The sequence below is a fragment of the Ooceraea biroi genome, chromosome 3, assembly GCF_003672135.1.
Source record: "Ooceraea biroi isolate clonal line C1 chromosome 3, Obir_v5.4, whole genome shotgun sequence".
In the NCBI taxonomy this organism is placed as follows: Eukaryota; Metazoa; Arthropoda; class Insecta; order Hymenoptera; family Formicidae; genus Ooceraea; species Ooceraea biroi.
Genome location: NC_039508.1, coordinates 11,527,202 through 11,552,883, shown reverse-complemented (window position 1 = coordinate 11,552,883; position 25,682 = coordinate 11,527,202). Strand labels below are relative to the sequence as shown.

The 25,682-nt window shown below is 44.9% G+C and overlaps 1 protein-coding gene across 1 annotated transcript in view; it reads left to right on the top strand.

Moving 5' to 3' along the window:
* Nucleotides 1–25,682, top strand: part of LOC105277004 — a 69,161-nt gene that overhangs the window by 28,624 nt on the left and 14,855 nt on the right. The window contains exon 3 of the mRNA XM_011335109.3: nt 21,365–21,599. Within this exon, the coding sequence (XP_011333411.1) occupies nt 21,365–21,599 (235 nt within the window). The remainder of the gene's footprint in view (nt 1–21,364; nt 21,600–25,682) is intronic.

Genomic DNA, 25,682 nt, shown 5'->3' with positions numbered 1-25,682 from the left:
ACGACAGCATGAGCGCTTCATCGCGCCGGTACCGAGGTGGAAATGTATTTTTGCACAAATTAGCACAATTCATTTAATTAGGTAATTAATTATGTAATTTGTAGACCCACATTGATATAATGCTCGTTGGATTATCTCTGGATTCGTGCTAATGTAATGATTTTTTTTCCGGGTGAAAATATCAGAATTTCTCTTCACGCCGGAGAATAATGGTCCAATTACATGAATTACGACTGGCTTTTTGCGATGATTTAATACGATTCATCTGAAGCCGCGGTGAGATTCTCAAGAACGTGCGAATGGCGGAAACGCGTCCCAGTCTATTCATTCCGCGACAAATTAACACGATCGGTCTAATTGTACAAATTGCTACTTATTTCGCGGCAAATCACCGCGCTTAATCTGCGCTTGTTATAACGATACCTAGAATTTCTTAATGACGGCAACGTCATTAACATCGGCGCATCCCGTATTCTTGAGACGTCAACACGGAAATTTAATATTCGCGATTAATTATTATAAATTAGATTTCAGATTGATGGTTATACTTGAAGATACGTTTCGTGCGATTTGAAACGATGAAAGAATTCAGTGCTAATGTTTCGTGCGAATTTAATTTAATTTAATTGGAAAAAGACACTCACGCGGTCTACGTGCAACAGTTATCGTATACCTTCAACGTATATCTCCGCACGATCATTTATCACCTGCTAAGGTAAGAGGCCACTGCTTAGCTGATCTGGCATTGAGTGTCCAAGTGAAATTCCAGCCGATCGCTGGAGCATTTCGATTTTCGACACGTCCATGGCGAGCACTACACGCGCGTGTTACACGCGTCTACATCTCTACATGCGTGTAACTTCCTGCGGTTACGCATGCTCGAACTCAGCCAGGTATTTATAGTTAGCAGCTTCTGCTGCGCGTGTGCACGACGACCGGAAACGGCTCGATTATATTTATAGAAAGACTTTACCGATCGTAGAATGGCAATCCAGATTACGTCCACGGCCGATTGGCATTACAAAGCGGACAATTATTCCCTCGAACGATTCTCATTCATGGCACGCGCCGTTGATGGACACATTAATGCGATGATTACGACGGCTCGTATTGGTCGTTCATTGGTGATCATTTTAGCAAGTACGTGCGCAATTACTTTAATGGAGGGACCATTTGTTAAAAATGACATTCTTGACATCCGGACAAACAGAATGTATGATTCTACAAAACTAAAAATTTTGAAAATTAATAAGCCATGAATACATATTCAAATATTACGAAAATCGAAACAGTTTGAGTCGCCTAACCGTCGCGAATTATCACAGAGACAGTTATAATAAATTATTAATTTTTAAATCTTCATTTGCAGGATTTAATGCGAGTGTTGATAGTTCACGGAAGAATATATGTAGAATATGCAATAAATAACGAACGAATCAATGTCTATAATTTAATGTACGTGCAGTTCGTTTAGGGATTGAGATGCGAGAGAGACCGGTATATAATTACGATGAGTAAGAAACTCATCTTCATAATTAACGATACCGCCGGTCAATCTTGGATTCCTGCGCTGAGAGCGCTCCTGGGGAGTGAGTTCTCGAGTTAAAAAAATGCGATCTACATTCCGCTAACGCTACGCACGCACGAAAAGACCAATATTCTCAACAGATGCTTCAAGATACCTGCTCGATAATTTGCTGATTGCAGAATTTTACTTCTTCATCTAATTGTCGGACAAACACGTGCAAATTTCAATAATACGGGCATGTTAAGTTGCGAAAAATGCCGATGCTAAAATATCCCAACTGGTTCTTCCCTCGGCACTCGACTTTCTTCTTCGCTCGCTCCGTGCCATCAAATAATCTCAATAGACCAATCGTTAACTCGCGGGAACGGCTGCACGCGAACACAAACGGCAGTCAACTAGATTGTCTTTACGCAAATCGGCCTGCCGACTCGTTACTTTGGCCCGTGAAATCGCGTCGAACAGCCGGTGCACCTTCTCATTACACCGGCCGTAATGAGCGCAGGTATACGGCAGGAAGATGAGCGAGGAAAACGTGGATGAGTGAGAAAGAGCGATCAGGGGGAAAGGACGAAGACATGCGAAGAGAAAGATGAAGATCAAGTAAGAAAGACAGAGGAAGAGAGAAAGAGAACGAAAGAGGGAGAGTGTACGCGTGTACGCGCGCGCGCTCTTTAATTGACTCGGAGATATGCACCCTATCCATAATGCATCCCGGGCTTCTAAACGACCCTAATCGCGCCGAAGAATGCCAAGGTGAGGCCTCCAGCCGGTCTCAAGGCCTAGCGCGCGTGACTGTTCGCATCGCAAACCGTATCGCGCTGCCAAGACGATAGCGAATGATAGCGGAGGGGGAGAGAAATTGCGGCAGGCGTAATGCGTTTTTGTGCGTGCGGGGATCCGTCGATATCGAGAGTTGCATCCGAGAACCGCTCACGCGAGACGGATCGCTCGTTCCCTTTTTCCCTCTCTTCCTCTCGAATCTCTTAAGCGCGATGCCAGAACTTGGTTCCCGAGAAAGAGAAAGACAGAGAGAGAGAGGGAAAAAAAGGAAATAGAGCCGATTGCAAACAGGAACGATTTCGCGGTTTCGGTTTTTCTCTACGGCGAAACAGTAAGCGTATTTTTCACGCGCGGTTTAAGACAGAACGCGAGTTGCGACCGATAATGCCGATAAAAATAACGATGTCGTGCAAGGGAAGCCGCGCGATGTTACAAAGGAACCAGAGCGTCTTTAAAACTACCCTTTTTGCTAAAGCATCCTTTTATTTATCTTATTTTCTTTTCACTGCCAGAGCTCCGTGCGGATCAGGCCGACGAAGCAGGATCTCGTTCTCGCGGAGCCCCTTCCTCTCCATTCCGCCTCCCAAGCTGATGGCGGCCCTTTAGGTTGACCGACTTCCGGCGAGGCTTCTTCGTCCGGTGCTGAAAGGTTCGCGGGAAGATTTTTGTGGTGGTTCGCTCCCGCTTCTTCTCTCCCCCCGGCGGTGCAGCCGATGTCCCACACTGTCATCTGAAACTTCAACTTTGTTGTCTGACGTCGGAAGTGTCTCATCCTCTACCTTCTGCTTTGTTACCTTTTGCCAGCCGAACATCCCGAAGCAATCGTGAGAAATCGATTCTTCCTGTCCGGTTTCCGTTCCTTTACTTTCTTCTCCGTAGAATGGAAGAATTCTCTCTAACGTGTCGATAACCATTTGAAATGCTCAAAAGAGCGGACAATTCAACGGCACAACTTTGTGTCTGCAATGTCTGGAATTATAATTTAAACTTTAAGCTTGAAGAGACACAAGTAGAAGATATTTGTAGATAACAATAATTATAATATTATTTAAAAACATCATTCTTTATTTTTTAATATTTTAAATATTATTGCAGAGAGATAAATAACACGTAAAACAACCAGAAGATACTATACATAACACACCTGTGCAGATAATAATTTATAATAATTTATATAATATATTTTTAAAAATCACAAAACGTAACGCACATTTCGCACGTGCGTGCATTGATGCGTGCAGTATGCCAGTGGATAAATCGCCGGAGAACGCAACAAAAATCGGACTCGATTTCCCGGGCCCGATACCGCTCGGGTAATCGTTGGGGGCCCGATCGGTGCGATCGGTTCGTGGAAGCGCAAACTGCCGTAATACCCGCGCTTTGTCCTGCGGAAGCTCTTAATTCTGGATCCCGTCAGAGGCGATCGGTAATTACAAGGAAGAAACCGAGTGGAGAGGTGGGGACGAGGGAAAAAGTTGTGTAAAGAGGGAATCAGGTATCTGCCAACGGTTGCCTCGTATTAACGATGATGAGCCAACGGGAGGAGTAACCGGCAGTCCATAGGCGTCCAGGGGGATTTTGAACCTTCCGCCGGAAGGTCTTCGCATAACGCAGGTATGCTCGACACACCGCGACAAATCGTTAAACAATGAGATGAAGTCCGACTCGATATTTTATTTCGATCGAATTAAACGAGCAGAGTTTACTCGTTAACGTGGAAGTGCGTGAGTTGCCTTTTAGATTAGTCCCATGATTCCTGCATCTGTTCTTCTTTTTCTCTCCTAATTACATTTAATTATTCATTTAATGTTATTTTTATTGTTAGCTACGGGAACGGTCTTACTTGGCTCTCTCGTAACTGTATAATTCCACCAGCGCAAATTAAGCACCGTAAAAGTTGGCTCCGTGCAATTTTCATGAAGTGAGAGATTACGAAGCGTTCCGTTATTGTAATTAAAGCATACAAAGAAAATTTATAATTAATGGAGTTGCTGATCTCCTTCTGATACGTTACGGAGGTAATTATCAGGGAAGGATGACAGATGAGCCCCTTTCGGTGGACGCCCATGGGCTGACGGTGGATCAGCATGATGGTTCATCAGACCATATGGTGCACAATGTGCCAGGCCGATTCCAGCCGCGAGGACGAAACCCGATGAGGATGCTGCCAGGATCGGGGAAGGTCACTTTTTGCAAGCTCACCGACCTCGAAAAACGCGGCTCGGCAAGCGGCAACGGCGAAAGATAAAGGGGACAGGCGTTGTTGGACCACCGGATGTGGGTCGTGGAGATTCCCTTGATACATGAGAGAGAGAGAAAGAAAGAGTGAATTTTTATCGTGCGCCTGGAAAAAATCCTTAACGGCCGGACACTGTTTTGCGCTACAGTTCAATGAGCCTTCAAACGGCCGTCTCATGACGCGGGAAGGGAATGTGTTCGCCACTTTAATGAGAATCCACAATCATCCCAGTTTCCGCCGTTCGATTCCTTACAAAGAAGGGTTTTTAGGTGTTACACTCGGATTTCAAAAATTTTTTGCACGCAGGTAGGGAGGTCCCCAACTAGAAGAAAAATTAGAAAAGTAGCGGCCCAAATGCATAATATTTGCGCGCTACGTGCGCAATTTTCGATGTTAGGTTAATTACTCAAAAATGCTATTTCCAATCGAATTCTTTACATTTTTTATTTCACCTAATGCACAACGCTTTAAAAAGAAATCAAAACCAAAATTAAAACTGAAAGAATTAAAAACCTCCCTTGACCAGATCTTTTATGCTCTCGTTATGGATTCTGATCAAATCTATTTAAAGTCACATACAATAAATCACGCAGAAAGAGCAAACTACGATTTGCGCGATGTACAATTATTCCAAATTGTGTGCTATGGCAGTTGCAGTAAAAAATTAAAAAAGTTACGATGCAAATACCATTTTTGAGCAATGGGCCTTTTATACGCACTGTGCTCGCGCGGCACGAGATTACATTAGACGCTCGTATTTTCTAAATACACACAAGTACACACACGCACACGGAAGCACATACGCGCACGCACACACATACACACACACACACAAAATTATTCAAAGCAATATAAATGTGCATTAGGTGAAATAAAAAATGTAAAGAATTCGATTGGAAATAGCATTTCTGAGTAATTAACCTAACATCGAAAATTGCGCACGTAGCGCGCAAATATGCATTTGGGCCGCTACTTTTATTTTTTTCTTCTATTTGGGGACCTCCCTACCTGCATGCAAAAAGTTTTGAAATCCGACTGTAACACCTAAAAACCTTCCCTTGTTAGTGACGTTCGATGATAAATATTATGACGATGGAGGAGGATGAGGAGGAGGAAGGCTCAAGACCGCAACTATAAAATGATCTCGTTCATTTCTTACAGCTGCAGAGACTATCGGTGCTCTGATATTTAATTAAACGACGAGAAAAAGCGGGCACTTCGTTAAAGCGATTTCATTATCGTTGCTCGCAGTGACCGCTCAGTAAAAAGCTATCCGCGTCCGCGCGAGTTTCTATATTTGGTCTGGTAATTAGCGAATTATACTGGCGGAATCGTAACGAATTTTATATGCCGCGTGCAGCAGGATTTCCTTCGCGCTATAGCGAAGCCCCCAGTCATTGATCAGAACAACGGGTTCATTCTTCCTCGCGCAGCCAGTTTTCACCTCGTACACCTCGTCTTCAGAAAGCGTAGAGCCGCGCGCTATGCCTCGCTGCCGTTAATTTCCCGTAATAGTTACTCAATAAAGAAGAACGCGCACGGACCTCCCGCAGTTCCTTAATTGCACACCGGTAGCTGGCGTTAATTAAGTCTTCTCGTCGTTATCGTTCATTTAAATCAAGCCCCCATTTTAATCCGAGACGGGCAAATCGAATGTAGGATACTCGGTAAAACTAGCAAAAAAAAGAGCGGATGTGTTTTCAGGAATTCTTGCCGATAAATTCGTCAGGATTGAAAAAATCTGACTTTATTTATTTACAAATTGTTAAAATGATTATTACGATTCAACGTTAAGATCAATCTGACTCTTTTACGATTTTTAAGTTTCGAATTAAGTTTAAAATTCAGGTCGTTAGAGCCAGACTTACTTATCCGCAAATTATGCACATTATGCCACGGTGGTAAATCTCGATTTTACGGTATCACATAATTATGAAATGAAATACTATTGCACGCTCTCTCGCACCTTTTTTTACATCGAGCGTTTCTCGCTGGCCGGAAACGAGAGTCGTTTGATCCTTCGCGCACGTCGCGACGGTGATGAAACAAATCGTCAAGCGTCAAGCGGATTAATTTAATGACTTGGCAGGGAAAAAAGAGTATTAGGAGATTAATCAACTTTTTCGCTAGCAGATCTCTATTACTGTCGCTTTCTTGAATCCTCTAACTTGATTAACACCGCTCGAACATTTCAACATATCATAAAATTGCCCCTGGATACAAGCAAATTTAGTGCGAGAAGCAAAGATCGCCGCAGCTCGAGCGAAAAACAACGAATTGAAAATCGAGTGGGAGCGGTCGAAGCGCCGAGTTCCCATCGTGGACACCATGGTTCTTCATCTCCGTGCTTCATCCGCTCGGAATTCGCGACGGGCGACAGGAAATGAGACTCGGTTAAGAAAAAGGACCAACCGGGACGAATCGGCGCGAATTAAGCGAGCGCGATCGCGCGATTCCGCTCCAGGGATCCCGGCGCGTTATCGCGCCTCTTGCCCGGCGCGGATCGCCGATGAACGTAAAAAAGAAACTCCGGGCAATTAGAAGGGAACACGTGATCGCAGCGGAACAAGACTCCGGATTGCTAATAGCCCGCTTCCGCCTCCTGAAGGTTCGCGCGCGAACAGCAAGCAGAAGCCGAAGCTAGCTCGCTCGCTCGCTTGCGGCACGTGGAGGCTTTATCCTCCCTCGGCGGGCGTGCTCCGCTCTTCTTTTTCCAGAGTGCGGAGTCGGCGACTCCGATCTGACGGCTTGATAAGATGACGACTGCGATAACGAGTCGCTTTCACGGAAACTCGCGTAAAAACGCGCGGCGGTCCCTCTGAACTCTTTTGACGCGATTGCTATTATTCTGCAGGCACATCGCGCACTCTCTGCCACGCGATTTCCACGATTACGTTCGTGACTGCTTTCATGACACGTATTTCCTCAGATTGCAGCGACGGAATAATGTCACTGCCGCAGCGATGCAAGTGCATCGCGAAACAGTTACGGTGTCGGATGTCCCATGTGAAAGATTCTCAGCGCAGCAATCATAAGGATTCCGTAATTCTTTGAAAATTCTTGGACATTTTTTATAACGTAATATGTAATATATGCACATAATAATTTTTAACTGCACAAACTTTAACGATAACAATTAATTCATTATTATAACTTGAAATTAAGTAATTAATTGAGCGTACTAATAATTAATAGAATAATCGATAAAAACTCACAAATAATAATTTTTTATCGAAGGTAGCATTATTCCTCACTCCCTCTTCCTCTCTCGCGGCGAAGAGGAGGCTATCAAGCATCGTCTAGAGGTCTTTAAACCCGGCGGCGCGTCGCGCCGGCCCGCCTTTCTTCGTGAGGAAGGAAAACGAGATACGCGAGCTTACGTTTCCCATGGCTCGATAAACAGAGGACGCGGAACGAGAAAGGCGAGGCACCGCCGCCGCCGTCGTCGCCGGAAACGTTCGTTTTCCAGTGAAGATAGCAAATATCTCTACCGCGTCGCGCGCGAGCTCGACCTGCGGCGGGTACTATGTTGCGTTCTCTCTCTCTCTCTCTCTCTTTGTAGGGCTCGCAGGTCGGCGCTCCCTTAAGGGCGCCGAGATAGCGTGACGATGGTGCTGGTGCCCGCGCGTAATCGGCCCGCGTGTGGTTTTAAACAGATAATAGCGCCGTTACGACTTTGTTACACTGTTTGCGCATTTGCGTTCGCCAACGGGAGAGAAAGGGAGAGACGAAAGGCGAGGAAAGGGGCGTGCGGTTCTCTCGTGAGAATTCTCACCGTAATTTACCGGTTACCGCTCCGCGACACGTAGCTGCGGTCCACGGCCGCCGTGTCGGTCCTTAATCACGTGTCGGATACATTTAGTGGGAATCAACAACGGGAGAGAAAGAGAGAGATACCTTATCTCGATCACAATTATTTCTACGATCAAACGATATTTCGTGATTAAAAAAAAAATTAAATTAATCTCCCATATCGTAGAGAAACATTGTTATTAACTCGCGTGCGTGTCAAGTGCGCGCGCGATTCCGACCGGAGGAAATCGACGATGAAGTTCAGCATTGAATTATGACAGACTGCACGTTCTACCGCTCGCAATGTCGCATCGACAGACGAACGAGCTGCCGCACGGCAGCCACGCGCGCGTCCGCGTCTCCGATGTTAGATCCATCTGTCATCCATCGATGAGGCGAGCGATGAATAAGGAATAATTTATGACAACCGCGATGCGCGCGATGCATCCAGCTGTGAAGTCATTATCTCGTCGCGAGGACTCGCTTATATATCACAGAAGGTAGAGCAGCATCTGCGGGCTCTGGTCGTTCTGGTCACGCGAGGCGAGCAAGCGACGACGACGACGACGACGATGGCGAAGAAGTCGCGTGGATGGAACTTCAACGCGAGCATAGGAGCCAGAAGATTTATAATGCACGCTTTGCTCGGCCGCTCGTTAGTTGAAACCCACCATCGTGCGGTCCTCGATGCGAACCTGTGTGCAGTTAGCACCCCATTTTTGAAATTTTGAAATTCTAAAAGTTGTTCCAGGACAACCTGGATAGTTCTAAAGCAGGAAGCCTGGAACAAGTTTTATATCCAAGAAAATCGCGAAAAACCAAATTTTTCGAGTAGGGTACAAGAGTAAAGTCATCCTTAGGTTTCGAATCGGGGCGTAGAAATTTTGTTCCCGGTTGTTCTACTCGAGAAAACGATAGTTCTAAAGCGGGAAGCCTGGAACAAGTTTTTTACCCAAGAAAATAGAAAAATAATATTTTCCATTAAAGAGTAAAGTGGACCTTATATTGTTGCTATGGTCTTGAAATTTTTGTTCTGAGTTGTTCTACACGGTTATAAATATATTCTAACTCGACAATGTTGTAAGTTATTTTGTTTGGGAAAGAATGTCCAAAAACGATTTTTTCCAAAATTCTTTTTTTTCGATATCTCGTAAAGGTTTTGACCACTCAATCTAATACTTTGGAACAATGTTTAGAACAACTAGAACAACCTGGAACAACCTTTAAAAGTTTGATTTTCGAAAAATGGGGTGCCAGGTAAAAAAATTGTTTTTTTCAATTTTCCGCGAAAATTTTTATTATATAAATTTGATCTTCTGGAACAATTTGGAACAAGTCTAGAACAACCTGGAACAACTTTTAGAATTTCAAAATTTAAAAAATGGGGTGCTAACTTCACACAGGTTCGATGCGATCACGTTCTCCACTTTTCATTTCACAATGATAGCCATTGAATGATAATTTTTAACAATTTGGAAAATATTTGGGGTAATTTATTAACGTTAGAGACATGTTGAAAGTGTTATTACAATTTATTAATTAATGTAGAAAGACGTGATTAATATTCAAAATAAAGCAAAGTCGATCGTGGGAAAGAATGCTTTTATTCCTTAGAAAGGTATTCAGAAATACGAGCACTGCGCGCAAATGTTAACTCACAGTGTGCTTGTTATTATTATCGTAATTTATTGGATTTCGATACCAGGCCCGTGAACGCGATCGATTAAGAGCTCCTCTCAATCGGCGGCCCTCGGTTTCTCTCGCTCGCTCTTACTTTCGATTTATTTTTGCCTGTAACGCAGTTTATGTTCGAGTTCCTCTTTATCAGCCCGGTATCGGTTTACTCGGGCGGCTCTCCTTGTAAACAGGCATGCAACACCGACTCGAGAGGTCCTTTTGTATGCGCTCTGGCACGCGAATATGATTGTACAGGATGTTGCAGAAACATCGACTCGCACGAGACAGACCTGGCGAGTTTCGAAAAAATATTTTAATCAAAAGTTGCTAAAATAGTACCTTTTCCATAAGATCACAAATCTCCCGATAAACAATCTCCTGCTAAAAAATGAAACGTTTTTTCGGGATTATCTAGAATTCTCACCAAGAATTATAACTATTTGCTTTATTATAACAGATTTGCACAATATTCTCGATTCATCGTTTTCGTTGTATACTTATGTTGCAATCTCGGTTTCGTAATGTAACTTTAATTTAAAATTAATTTTTACACACTCTTGTAGGAGCCGATTTCGGTACGTCCTGTACATTTCGACGTGTATATGCATAACTCTTTATCTGCGGTGCGGTGCTCCGGTACGGACTCGTCAGAGGCTCAAGTGACTAACACAGAAGTGACCGAACGACTGGTAGATCTCTTTAGCATTCCTTTTGAACGATAACCGCATTCGGATGACTACGATTATTCATATCATTTTCTCTTTCTCCCTTTCTCTTACTTCATACTCTCATAATCGTGTTGGCCTAGGAATTACTTGATCACACGAGAGAATAGGAGGGAGTGTGTCCGCAATTAATCCGCACATTAAAATAAAATTTATATCACAATATAGAGATTACAATTACGCAGAGCGTGCAACATAAAAGAAGAATTATGAAGACTGCCTAATTTTTGTTGACAAATCCTTACAGTGACAAATTTAATCCTCGGAAGAATTCTAGGCGACAAGGGAAAAACTACGATGCTCCAATGCGCCCCGATTTTTTTCTCCACAAATACTGGATCTCTAATTCATACAGGTACTCATTAACCACTGCCGGAAATCCTGAGACTATCCCATCGCAAGGTTCGCCAAGGGACCTTGCCAGAGCAGCAATCAGTAACTGTATCCGCGGACTCGCGTACTTTGTCGAGTAAACGAGGCGTGCAGGAGCCACCGTTAACGGGTCGCGAATCACGGTAGTGATCTCGCTAGACACAGCGCATACTTGTGCTGCTTATCTCGCACATCTAGGCGCGGTCTTCGTGAGGTCTCTCAGGTGACCAACGGACACGAGACACGAAGCTCCTTCGCGGCTTTCGCACTCAGCACTCTTGCTGATAACCGCGATGCTGATGTCACCCGGTCCCGCAGATGCGAGATTTACTGGCCTGATCGAAGCAACCGCTAGATTTCCACCTTCTTCCTGAAGAGGACTTCAGGCAGTCTACTGATAAAAGCAATCGCCAGACACAACACGCGCCTAACGCATACGCCTTATCGCGAGGATAAAAGGATAAATAGATGCGGTGTTATTCGAGCGGATTTCATTACGCTCCGTCGTGCAGCATCTCGTGAAGCTGTTTGCGCTGCAAACCACGTGCAATCTGATGCAACCTCATGCGGCATTTAATAAGGATGACTCATGGTTTTCTTGTAATTACACCTTCGCAAAAATTGCTTGGTATTTAACCTGACGCATTTGCCGATTGCCTATGTATGAGACTTGGAGAACGAGGAGTCGGAAGTCGAGGTGGGGTTCAGGATCGGGAGCTCCGGTTGCCAATCGCAAGGTGGAAAGTAAGAGTGGAGGCCTGCTTAAGAGCGAACCTCGCGATCGTCTAAACCTTCACGAGGTATCTTCCGCCGTGTGCACGTGCACGATGCACAGTCCGCGACTCCATCGTCGGCTGTGTTTGCGCGTGGATTTGGACGTGGAATGATAATCCAGTCCAAACAGTGCCGCGCAGAGTGCCCCGTTAAATGAATCCCCGCTCGTGATCCGGTCTTCTTGGGGTACCATGATGGAGATGAACACGTCTCCCGGCGAGGATCAGTCGGCCGCGCGCAAACGAGATTACGCCCGGGCCCCCCCGCGTTTCAGCGGCGGCGGCGCTCTCGGGTGGGGCCCCTCAGGTTCTCGAAATACAGCTGATCGACGAGCGGTCGTTGGTAAGGCAAACAAAGACAGGTATGTGGGAGGAGGCTTTCGGGCGAGAGCCGAAAGGAACAGGAAGAAAACGACGCCGGCGACGTAGAGGCAGAAGAGGCAGAAGGGCAGAAAGAGGATGAGGAGGTGGAGAGGCGTAACGCTCGGCCTCGCTCGCTCCTTGCTGCTTGTCGCGCGCGCGCTCGCCCCTCCGCGCATTATGTACGACTGAACTCGGTGGTCTCGGGTTCCTGAGAACCGAACCCGCCGAGGCCCCATAACTCCGGGACCCCGTGCCGCACCGCGTGCCACACCTTTCGCACGGCTTTGAAGTCTCCTCCCGAGCCAGCGTGCCCTGCCAAGCAGCCGGGCCCCCCGACGGTGCCCTTCCCGCGACGATCCCGGGACCGTTGCCGAGCGCGAGATTATGCGGCGGAACCGGCGACGCCCGGGATTTATCGGAGCCGGTGTCGCCGAGAGTTAGCTAGCGCGACCCGTCTTCCACCCCTTCACGTCTTTTTTTGGCTGTAGATAATGAAACGAGACGTGGGAGTAGGCGGCAGGCTGGCCGCGTGCGTCGCGCCCTTTTAGCATAATTTTAGTTCTTTTTGACACATCGAACGAATATAAGCCTTACCTACGTTACGCGCTAGCGAGATACGGGGTGGTATTTCAGCGGTATTTCAGCAGTAGCGCACAGTGTGGATATTCCTTTGCCGCGCGTCCCGTGGTGCGATGAATGTGCACTAAATTTAAATTTTGTTTCTGATGTTTATTAAGCATTCAACGGAGAGAAACACATAGAAGCATCTATCTAGGAATTTTTAAAAATTGCAACGCATGCAAGTAGAATTAATAAGACTTTTAATTAATTTTTATTATTTTGTATACAAAAATATAATTTTTAAAATTGGAGGATTTTAACTGGGATAATCATATCTATAATTAAATGCTCTCTAAGAGTTTCGTACAACTTTTTCTTCGCACGGCTTAATGGATTGTCATCCCGGGCTCTCTCGACCATTGCGCGCGTTCGAAATGATAGACACCCCCGGCTACGATAAATCATTACAAAATTATAATACGTGCAACAAGAGAGAGAGAGAGAGAGAGAGAGACACTTGTATGTAGACACACGTACACGTCTCGCATCTCGGAGTCGTTACTAAACAACATTAGCGGCGACGGTGTACTCGATATACCGGGCCACACCTTTCGCACGGTTTTGAGGTCTGACCTCCCGGTCTAATGGAAAGTGCAGCGATCTTCTGGGCAGATCTTACCGAGCAATTTGAAAACCCTTCTCTCTCTCTTGCCGAGCCAAGACAAGCCGAGCCGAGCCGGGCGTAGAGATCTCGCGGCTCTCGCGATACGATCGAGCCTGGATGTCGAGTTAAACGCCGAGGAAACGGTACCGACGCGGATTCGCGCGCAAAGGTGAGATTCAACGATCGCCGATATTTCATAATCACGGCCCCATCGATTTCCATTACGCGAAAGGTTTAAGGTCGCCGATTTATCGTCCAATTCGAGATGAATGATACGTGCTACGTCGATCTAATCGCGACTGATTCCGCAACACGAAAAGAATCACATCTTGATGATTTTTGCGAATTCTCCATCTCTTGATTGAAGCCGTCAATCTGTAATCATCGAATTTGTTCGAGTTTGATTGCTCACGATGTCAGAAGTGGCGCGTTTCATTTCGTTCTGCAAATAAAATTTTATTCAGTCGTTAACTAAGTAATCCGGGTCGCGTCTAGACGGCGGCATTGAGTTATAATGCATCTAGACGCGACCCGGATTACTTAGTTAATGACGTAATATCACGAAAACGTTCTTGCACGATGATATTGTCTTGATATTTGCGGTTTATTGTTGCAAAGAAAACATAATTTTTGTAGTGATTTTAATTGATGCAGCGCATTTGCGTGCTCCCCATTGGCATTGATTTCTGGTCGCTCGTATGGAAAAGGAGAGAAAATCGCGTCCTTTCATTTTTTTCGATCCGAGAATCGTCAGTAAGGGTGGAGATGGAGTGCGAGCAAGCCCGTTCTTAAAATAATGCGTGGTCGCGTCCCTTCCTCTCTAGCCGCAAGCCTCTAATTTCCAGAGCGATCATTCGGCATATCGGGGCCTCTCGCGTTCATTAAGAATTCACCAGGAGGTACGGATTAAGGGCCCTCCTGGACGCGAACACCTGGTATCTCCTCGCGAGATGAGACTCGAATCGCCCGGCGAAGGAACGCGGCGAAGAAAGGTTGGAGGAAACCTCGAGTAATCACGGAGCGGAGATGAAGGGCATACGAACGGGAAAAACGAGATGGGATCGTCGAGAAGACGAACAATCTGACAGCTCGTCTTCTTTTAATCGGAGAGACACGACTGAGCTATTTTCTCAGCATAATTGACGACTTAATAATATCTTAAAACCGTAAATGCACGGAATAAAATAGTCTAGATGAAATCACGGAGTTTCTCCAAGTACACGTTTAGGGATCATCAGTTGTGCATAAATCAAGGCAACGATTACACCTGGCGATGCTTCGATCTTATCCGGAACGATCCTTCGCACGAAGATCGCAGTTATATCTTTAACGTCAAATTACTTATCGATCCTATCGGTCATCATCCTATCGGAAAACTGGATTTCCATTACCCGGGATTATCTAGGTCTACATAGTGCTGCTTTCCCGGCACTTCGAAGCGTCTCTCATGAGGCCTCTCACGAGTGGAAGGCGATCGCGCGCGATGCGTGACGCTCGCTAATTATAATGCGACGCGCATAGTTTATCGTTAAGACTGAGGACTCATAAATAGAGTACTTGGGATATCGATTACCTACCCACTGTCCATCGATAATCCCGATGGATTGAGAGCGTGCTGCTGCACGCGAACACCTGGCACCATCAGAAGGGGGAGCTGAGAGCGAAGCAGGGGAGAAGGAAGAGACCGGGATGAGCGCTGCAGCGGCGAGAGGAGGACGACCGAGGCTGCTGGAAACGAAGCCGGGAATGAAGGTCACGTAAGAGGGGCAGTTGATCGTCCTTTATGTAGATAAAAGAGAGCGATAAGGTGGAGCGCGGACGCATGCACGCGAGAAAGAATGAGAGAAACGCCTCTTACCGGAACCAAAAAGTCGTCCGAGTAATTGCCCGGCGTCGGCCGGGCCTCCCCCCTCCCCCCCCCCCCCCCCCCGCCCCGGTATCCCATAGGCGGATGCGCGCGAGGAATGCATCCTGCATCCCTTAGGGCACGACGTTGCGCGCGTCCGTGGCGTCGCCCGGGGGATACGTCCCTCGAACATGCGAAGACATTGAATACGATCGAGATTGCGCGCACCGATCTCTCTCTCTCTCTCGCTCGTGCCCTCCTCTGTCGTATTGATGGCGCCCATTAGAGCGGAAATTACGCTTCAAGATAAATTAATGTTACGTACGTACGAGCGAGAGAGCGTGCGAGTACTCGCATCGCCGGCGTTCCAGGATTCCGATGCGCCGAGGAATTTCGCGAGGACGTTTCCTCGCGAGCAGGTGCGTGACTCGAGAGAGAGAGAGCTTTCGTGCTAATTCTTGTCATCCTCGAGGATGATACCTCTCGAGTAAATCTTTACCGGACGGATCGCACCTCGCTAAAATAAATAAGCGACCATCGGGAGTGGAAGCTGTCACATTTCCGGGAGTCCATGAATTTCATTCAATTCATCCGTAGCAAGTCCGTGGACTCTCAATCTCGCGGTGGATGTTGAAAAATTGTGTTCCTTGCGGAAGCTTGAATTTGAGCGGCTTCTTTCAAGTCGAGTCCCTTTGCGACGAGAGCGGCAAGAGGATCGGGACGATCGCGGGCAGCGCGTTAATCGCGCAGATCGTCAGGAGATAACACGTATTTACAAAGGTACGCTGCGCATAGGCAGGCTGCCGAGGAGGGTTTGTGGGAAAAACTTGATCCCACTTCCGTCGTTCGCAGCCTTAGTAAAATGAACGCAAGCGCGGCCGCCTCTACTTACTCGTGTTCTATCATTTATTTCTTTTGTCGCGTAATGCACGTACATCCGCGACTCTCGCGTCGCCCTGCCGGCTTTAATTACTCATCGGCCAATTAATGACATCCGGAATTTACGCGCTCGTGGAAAGAATAAAGGCGCGCCGCTCTCGGGTCGATTTATCTTCGTCTAACGACAATGCAAAGTCACTGTTTAATTTGTTTTAAAAATTACGATTATATCAATTAATCAATAGCTCGAGATGAAAGATGAGGTGGAATATACGTCGTCTCAACAGGCTTTTAATTCGACATTAATTCAAATTTAAAGCCTATTAAAATACCACCTGCTGGAAACTAGATAAAAAGTAAGGACCCACTCTTCCGCTCGTGCACGCGCGTGTACATCGCTGACGCCTGATCCCACTTACTCTGCGTCATTAATTGGCATTCCATTATTTCACCAACGACGTTCTTCACCTTCCTCTTCGCGTTCTTGGCAAATGCCGTCGCTATGATTACGCGTTTACGTGATACTCCAGCCGAACGACTTTTCTCTCCTTCTCGCGCACGTCCAATCGTTTCTTTATTTTTCTCTCTTTCGTTCTGACATCACGCCGTGCATTTCCCCGAGCGCGGAGGATCTCTCGTGCCGTCGTGTCCAGCGAGAGGCTTAATCATAGTCCGCAGGACAATAATAACCGGGAGAATGCGTTTTATTCGTCATGTGCGTGCGCCTCGTCCGCCAGAAAACCTTTCAGCCAGGTTTTCAGCCGCTACCTGCTACAGCGCACTGCCGATCGCACGAAGGGATGTTCGCAGTTCAGCGAGTCGCACAAAGGATGCATACGCACAATGCTCCTCGTTAATGATCGCCACGGCGCAGACCGCGAGAGCTTTGATCCGCGGCTCGGCCTCCATCACGTCGCGGATCATGCGTGAAGTAATTTACGATGGCGCTTTTTGCGCGAACATTGATTATAAAACGAGACTGAGAGAGAGAGAGAGAGAGAATAACAGGAATAAGAAGGGAAGAAACAGGCTGTCGGAGGCCGCGCCAATTGGCCGACCGCATTATGGTTTGCTCGACTTACAATTGCGCACGACGGTGTTCCTTTTTCAATCAGCGTTCCGTAACAGAGAGTGTTCCACAAGTGTTCGCCAATCGTCTAGTGACGATTGCCACATCGCAGAATGGAGTTTTTATAAACTTTGAGATTTTCAAATGGAGAGAATATATTTCAGACATTTTGGTTGATTTATTGAAAAAAAACAATCAGCCTTCCCTTTATTTGCATCATAAAATTCTTATTAATAGAACATATTGTATATACATATATTTTTTATCGCTTAAGAGAAAAGAGTTTGCCACTTGAAATATATAGAAAATTGGTTAATTATTATTATTTTACATTATATATATATAAAAAATAATAATAATTAACTAATTTTCTATATATTTCTATATATTCGATTCTATGTATATATACAGGGTGAGGCACCTAAAACAGACCACCTGAATATCTCGGCTGTTATTGGTGATAGAAAAAATGTGTCAGACCAAACTTGCATGGTTTCGAGGGACACATAATTTGTTCTAAATAATTTTTTATTAGGTGGACGCATAGAGGTCATATGAAGGTCAACTTCGTTTTTTTAAATGGTATGATGTTTTTTTACGTACCATCTAGTAGAGTGTTTGAAGATGCGCACATTGATATACGAGTCAAAATCATTCAAGGTCACTGAAGGCTAAAATTTCTAAGTGCTAGAACTTTTTCATTTCTGAGATTACGGTATTTTCAATAGCAGAGAACTCTAGGCAATATAACAAATAATGATATCATCAACTCAGAACTTCCCGGAAAGAGAAAAAATTTCTAAGGACTAGAACTTTTTCATTTCTGTGTTTACAGTATTTTTAATAGCAGAGAACTCTAGGCAATATAAAGTAAATTATTTTCCCTTGCAGTTGGTTTTCAGTGACCTTGAATGATTTTGACCCGTAGATCAATGTGCGCATCTTCAAACGCTCTACTAGATGGTACGTAAAAAAACATATCATACCATTTAAAAAAACGAAGTTGACCTCCATATGACCTCTACGCGTCCACCTAATAAAAAACTATTTAGAACAAATTATGTGTCCCTCGAAACCATGCAAGTTTGGCCTAACACATTTTTGACAATATTTTACTGACAAATATAAAATGGGACACCCTGTATATATATATATATATATATATATATATCGGTGCCAACATTGAACATCTTTTAAACTAAAAATTTATAGTAAATCAAGCACCCCCAATTGTGAGAGGCAAGGGGACTCACATTAAACAAGCACCCCCAATTGTAAGAGGCAAGGGGACTCACATTAATAAAGCACCCCGAAGGGAACAGAAACCTACTACGTCCACGCTGTTGTTCCTGGGTAGCGCTAAAAGTAGAATAGTTGATAGAACGGTACACTTTGGGTAATGCAAATGCCGGCAGTATTGTAACTTGTAGTTCTCATAACTCGAATAATATTTAACGAAAAAATACTTTATTATAGTGTTTTGAAAAGCTCTCGAGGTAAGCTACAAGACTGTATAATGAGAAATAAAGAGATCCATTAAAAAAAAAAGTTAACCTTCACATAAACCTTGACAGGCGCACCCAAGGTCAAATCAGTGGCAGCATCTTATGTCCCCCTTGAAGTCATAAAACTTTTGTAAGAAACATTTTTCGATACAAGATTTGGTTTATGTGTATACTTAAATTATAAAACAGTATACTTTGAAACGCTGTAACTCACTGAAAAATGGTCCAATTTCAAAAAACAAAAAACCGTTGTATTCGTCTCATTATCAGCTACAACTTTCACTTAGAGAGAAAAATCGACTTCCATTTACAAAAATGGCCGCCATGATGAAATCTCGAAAGTGGCGCCATCTACAATTAAATTGAGAATATCATCATCTTGCCCCCTCGAAGCCATATAACTTTTGTCTGAAACATTTTTCTCTGAAACGACGTCGTATCGAAATATTTTACTGACAAATATAAAATGGGACACTCTGTACAGGGTGTCCCATTTTATATTTGTCAGGGTGTCCCGGGTTTTAACCGACAAACTGCGGGAGCATATTCTACTAGTGGAAATAAGAAAAAAATTCTTATATCGAGTTTGCTTAGAAATGCTTTATTACAAAGTTATAAACCAATATTGAAAAGAAATATGAGATAAGTAACAACGGAACATAGTGTCGAATTTGGAAGGTCGAAGATGTTTATGTTATGTGTATTCACATGTATTCATGTTCACTATGTTGAAACGATTCAGTATGATTGTTACTTTCACAACAGTAGCTGTTAGATTTCAATCGTCGTGTCAACTAGCAATTACTATCAGAATGCCAAAAGTGTTTTCAAATGAGAAATACACTGATATTCATTTCGTGTACGGATTTTGTGACGGAAATGCACGAGCTGCCGTACGAGAGTATCAACGTAGATTTCCTAACAGGAGAGTACCAGATAGTTCTGTGTTTAGTAATACCCATTTGCAATTACGTAATTTGGGTTCATTTCGACCTATGAATGAATATGATGATGTTCGTTCAGCTCTAAGACACCGACGACGCTCGGAAAGAATCTTAAATCTTTTTGATAATACTCCTACACAAAGTGTTCGACGTGCTTCAGCTCAATTGCAGATATCACGAAACACTATTTGGAGAACATTGCGTGCTGATGACAGATTCGCATATCATTACACACCTGTACAAGAATTACTTCCAATCGATTATCAGAAACGAGTCGAATTTTGTAACTGGTATGTGAATGCAGTAGAAAGGGACAATCCTATCAAACGATTTACCAATTTTGATGGAAAATGTGCCACTGCAGTTTCGCCAAAACAGCTGGATACAGTTAGACGGTTGTCCATCGCACTATGCTAGACAAGTTAGAAACTGGTTAGATGAACATTACGCTCATAGGTGGATTGGTCGAGGAGGACCGGTTTTCTGGCCTCCAAGATCGCCCGATTTAACGCCTCTTGATTTTTATTTATGGGCAACTTTAAAAAATAAAGTTTACAGTACAGAAGTAATCTTGCTTGAAGATTTAAAGCAACGAATTACTAATTCAGTTACTGAGATGCAACAAAATTTTCAGGAATGTCGTACTGTAACAAATTCTGTACTACGTCGATGTCTAGCTTGTATCGATGTGCAAGGACAACATTTTGAAATGCGTCACTAAATCATTGCGTACATAATTTTTATTTTTGTGAAAAAATCCGTTGTTACTTATCTCATATTTCTTTTCAATATTGGTTTATAACTTTGTAATAAAGCATTTCTAAACAAACTCGATATAAGAATTTTTTCTTATTTCCACTAGTAGAATATGCTCCCGCAGTTTGTCGGTTAAAACCCGGGACACCCTGTGTATATATATATATATATATATATATATATATATGCAGAAAGAAGGAAGCGATAGTAGTGTTCGTCAGATTTGCTGGTGATCGCATCTGTCATCGTTGCACCTGTCTCTCGGGACCACTTAGCGGCAACGTTAATGACCTTTCACGGGCTGCTGAGTGCACGACATGTGGGTGGTAGAGCACGAATTCAGTTACCGCTTTGCATGCCATAACTCTCTGCACTGGCCGAGACGCAACATCGTGTCTGCCGGACCTCCGCCTTTCAACGTACATACCAGATCAAGAAATTAATTAGAGAGGCAGACATATAGCTATTTACACCTGTAAATATAGCGTTTAACTATAAATATAGCGTTTAACATCTTTTCAAATTTATTCCACTTCGATACATACAGACGTACTTGCGCTCAAAGACGAAACTTATTTAAGTCCTACGAGCTCATTACGAGCTGTGCTTCCGATCTGAAAGTCATCTCTGCGACATAAAAATTAATTGGAAGATCCGTTACATCGACGTTAAGATCGTTCTCACGACTCTTCGTCATGATTCGTTACGTTTCACGCGATTAATCGTCCGTTCATTCTACGCTTCGGTAAATACGATACAATGCATTAGTTATCGATCGATTCTTGTCTGATTATTTGTTTTATGCACTTGAAAACGCTGTGTTATTTAATCAATCAGCAGCTTCCGCAACTATATATAACGGTCCTAATGAAGATTCCTTCTTTCTTTTAGATGGCACCGCGATGACGACCGAGTTCATTCAAGGTTACAACCCCCAGTACATGGTGGGCTGTTACTTCCCTGCGGAATTCCAGGGCGAATTCGTGATGCAGGTGAGCGGAAAGGGCGCCGGAGGCATGACGAACGAGCCCATTCAGTATTCCACCATTAACATCACCTTCAACTCGATACCGGTGTGGGGCTTCTGCCACAGGAGGGTCGGCGATAATGTGCTGCTAATAGACAGGTCAGTTAACTCGGCGAATCACGGACATTTCCTACATCCAAGAGAGTGTCGGCTCCACTTAGCGGTTAATGCGCAAGCGGCTAGAAAAGTCGCGAGCAGTTCCTGCGCCACGGGAACTACCGTTCGGTGTGAGAATCGGTGTAGCGAGAATGTATGCGATTGCAGTCGGAGCTGATATCCTGTTAACAGAAGGAACTCGAGAGTTCCTACGGAGAATTTAAAATGATCAGCGTGATACGGTTTGGAGTCTTTACGATCTTAATAAGCGACGAAAATTGTCACCGAGAATTAAAAACGACCAATTCCTGCAGGTTGCTTTCTTACTTTCGTCACGATGTTTCTTTCTTTAACAATTTATGAATTCCAGATTTTTTGTTGGTAATTTTTTATATACTGGTACAATAGGTCTGTTCTCTCTTATTTTGATAGTGCACTCTGTACAGGTGAATTATAATAACGGGTAGCCTGAAGCAATATTTTTTCATCTTTCTCAACCTCGCGCGTTAAGATCTTCGAGCTGAGGCGTTAAAATTCTTAAAAGTCGCGAACGGCCGTTGCGAAAGTTTACAGACGCATAAAAGTCTGAAAGCACGCCACCATAAATATCGAAGTTCTGATTTACCGGCAATAAGAAAGAATCGAGTTAGACGGAACTGCGTTCGCAAGGACGCCGGCACCGGAGTACTCGCCTTAGGAGTAACGGTGAACATACAGAATGATGCACTTGCAAACTAGGATGCCATATCTCTGCGTACTTGTCGCGCATGTAAATGCCGTTAAACTGGCTACGGCGTGAGATAGCGCCGAAAGAACGCACCAATTATCTCTATATATTGGTATTAATGAAAGTTAACTAAATCTCTCTAAAAAGAAATTTTTTAGCACTCTATTAATATCTCAAAATAAATATTAATAATTAAACGATGGATGTGTCCGATAGACTAGTGAATTTTAATAATAAAACCGTAAATGTACGATAAAACTCTTCCAAGAGCAACTCGAAGCATCTGCAAATTCCCGAGAGGAAATGCGTGACTTTTACTGCTTTCTACATAAGTCGCTGCGAGTCTAGACGGAAGAATGTCGCCGGATGATTCGCGCACAGAATGGTTCCTCTGTCTGAGGAGGCAAAATCCGCCGCTGTCACTGCTGCCGACGACGACCACCACGACGAAAACTTTGGGGGAAGAGACATAGTCGCTGCGGGAAATGGAAAGGGTGTGAAGGGGTTAAGGTTAAATTAGCCCGTCGATGTGTCTGCGGGGATTCCGCGACGTCTGCGACTCGTCTGGAACGAAAATAGCCGACTTTCCAGACAGCGCCAGCTACTTGTGTCGCGAACCCGGGCTAATTCCGGAAAGAGGACAAAAGTCGTAAAACGAAAAAGAGACGTCGAGACGCCAGGTCCCTTTAGCACCCCAAATCGACGAAGAGGCTGAAGCGTTCATCCCTTTTCAAGATCTCCCATTGAGACGTGCGAAACAGTGGTGAATTTATTCTTAAAAATGCGGTCTTCATATGTGAGCATTTTCTTTTATGATTGCATATTCTTATGAATTTATGAGTGAATAAAGTTCGTTTTGCAAAATAATATTTTAAACATTTGCGGTTTAGAGGGTCAAGAAAATGGACTGACGCCTCCGCAAATTGTGGACATTCGCGAGATTCGATATTGCAGTCGTGTTCGCCAGTTGGTTGATGTTGCATCGCATAGAGATCCGAAGTATGAGATCCTCCTCGTGCGAATCGATAGTTCACGCATCTGGACGGAGCCATGTGGGTGTTGTCCGGTCAAGTATGCATAAATTGGCATACACGTGAGAGCCAACCCCTCCTCCTTCTTCTTTCTCTTCGTCTTCAGACACGATCATATACTTCGCGATTCACGTTGAATCGTTAACGAGCTACCGAGCTATGAATAATCCGAGAAATCATACGTTTGCTCGTTGCATTTGGAAGTTCCCCACGATTGCAGCGCGAAGCTGCAATTATTTATTCTATTCACCCGTTGTACCACAATTAACTCTACAGACCGACATACAAAAAAAAGACGTAACAAATAATTTATTTATACGTCTTCCATAATCGTTTGAATTTTATCGCTCGACAGGACCCCGCTAATCGCGACTGCATAATCGACGTCGTAATAAATATTAATCATAAATTCAGCTCTTCTTGTTTCTCTTGCGTAGCCGGCCGAACGATCAACTTGCCAATGACACATCGCGTAATGCTCTTTGAAGGATTTATTACAGGGACAAGCAGACCGCAGTGGTCACTCGGAGAAGTATGCAAATGCCCGCGATAAGCATTACACGCGCGTATCACCCAGGGCGACTCGTCGTTTAATTACCCGAGAGATTCGATCGCGGACTTAATTGCCGCGCGCTTTTTCCCGCCTCGTGTCGTAATGTCGCGATTGATCTATCGTGTCCCCGGTGATTTTTATGGAACGTAAGCCATCGTTATCCGAACGTTAACATATCAGTTGGACGACGAGGTGACGTCATCCTTATCCCGCCAGAGGATTATCGCTAATCGCCGGCAGCAATTAGCGATAATCGCGGTGCATAATCGTTTGCTGAGGCGGCAGGCGATACACGGGCCAGAGGGTAGGAGCCGCGAGTATCCGTGTAAATTGCTCATTCACGCGATGATCTCTTCTCTGGGTGACTTTGCTGTATTCCAGAATCCGCTCGGGAGGATCCCTGGAGCGACGAAGCGCCGCGTTTAATCCGTGCAAAATTACTTCGTTCAAACACTCGTAAGTTCACAGGAATACACAATCATTAAAGCAAATGCACGCATTTCAGTGCTCGTACTGATTCAAGATGCGATTACCAGCGGTCTCAAAGGGCCTATCCTACTCCTGCGTTCTCCTTTTTTTGGAGAATCCGCAGACTAACAAGCTGAAGCCAGGTTCCTCTTATTATCTCAAGAGAGGCGAAAAAAATTGACAAGGAGAGAAAATAGGAAAGATCAACTCCATTTAACATTTATCTCCGGAAAACGGGAAAGTATCCTTTATCGTTGGCGCAGCTCGTTCCGGGGTTGCCTTCTCACTGGCCACATCAAGATACAAGATTCGCAAGAGAGGAATCCGCGGGCATCCGCTCGTGAAGCGTCCGGTACATCGCTTATGCGTCTCCCCTGGCATAACAGTCGCCCGAGTCGGGTTGAAAAACGGCATCGGAAGAGAATATATCGTCGCCGGGGATGCAAGCTCGTGCGCGCCGAACGGGCTCCACCTCCAGCGATCGGATGGAACGGAGGGCTTGTCTCCCCTCTCGTCGCGCGTACCATCTTCCACCATTAATCTCCGCGAAGACGGAGAGAGGAGTGACTAGCCGAAGGTGGTGTCGGCGCGGACCAGGTCTCTCTCCTTCAGCTTCTATGTATCCAATCTCTTCGTGTGCCCCATGGACAATCCCCATGAACGTCCCCGGGACCGCGGGACCATACCGACGAGCGCGTGTCCCTTCGAACTACCTCCAGGACTCATTTGTCACTCTAATTGTGGTCGCAGGACCCGGATTCCGGCGCCGTTGACAATTGAATCGGCCATTAGCGAAACTACGCACGCCCCATGGCAAATGACAGAGCGGCTGTCCGAAGGAAACGTTTCTCTCATACCAATCCTGACGTAGTACATCATAGATGCATCACGAACGGACACCCAAGCTGCTCTGTGCGAGGCACGAAAATTCGCACACCATAAATTTTTATGTTCTCGTCCACGTGACGAACTGCAACGATCTGCGATGCGAGATCAGCATCAGCAGTGCGTGAGTCATTATGGAAATTCGTTTCGCGTGCAATGCGCATTTACATTTCGGGTCAGTGGGGTACCGCAGTTGGATGATGACGATGATGACAGTCTCGCGGGGAGAGGCTGAACGCGATTCCGATCGTGTGTAATTTGGTAGAGAGAACGGTGCGAGGTAGAATAGCGTGCGCGCACGTTACAAGGGCTTGTATTATAAAATGCGAGTGTTCCCGAAATGAGCAATAAACGACGGAGATGGTACCGTGCTGCGGTTGCCGTGTCCTCCGCTTTCGTGTCTCGAGCTCGTTTTCGCGGGC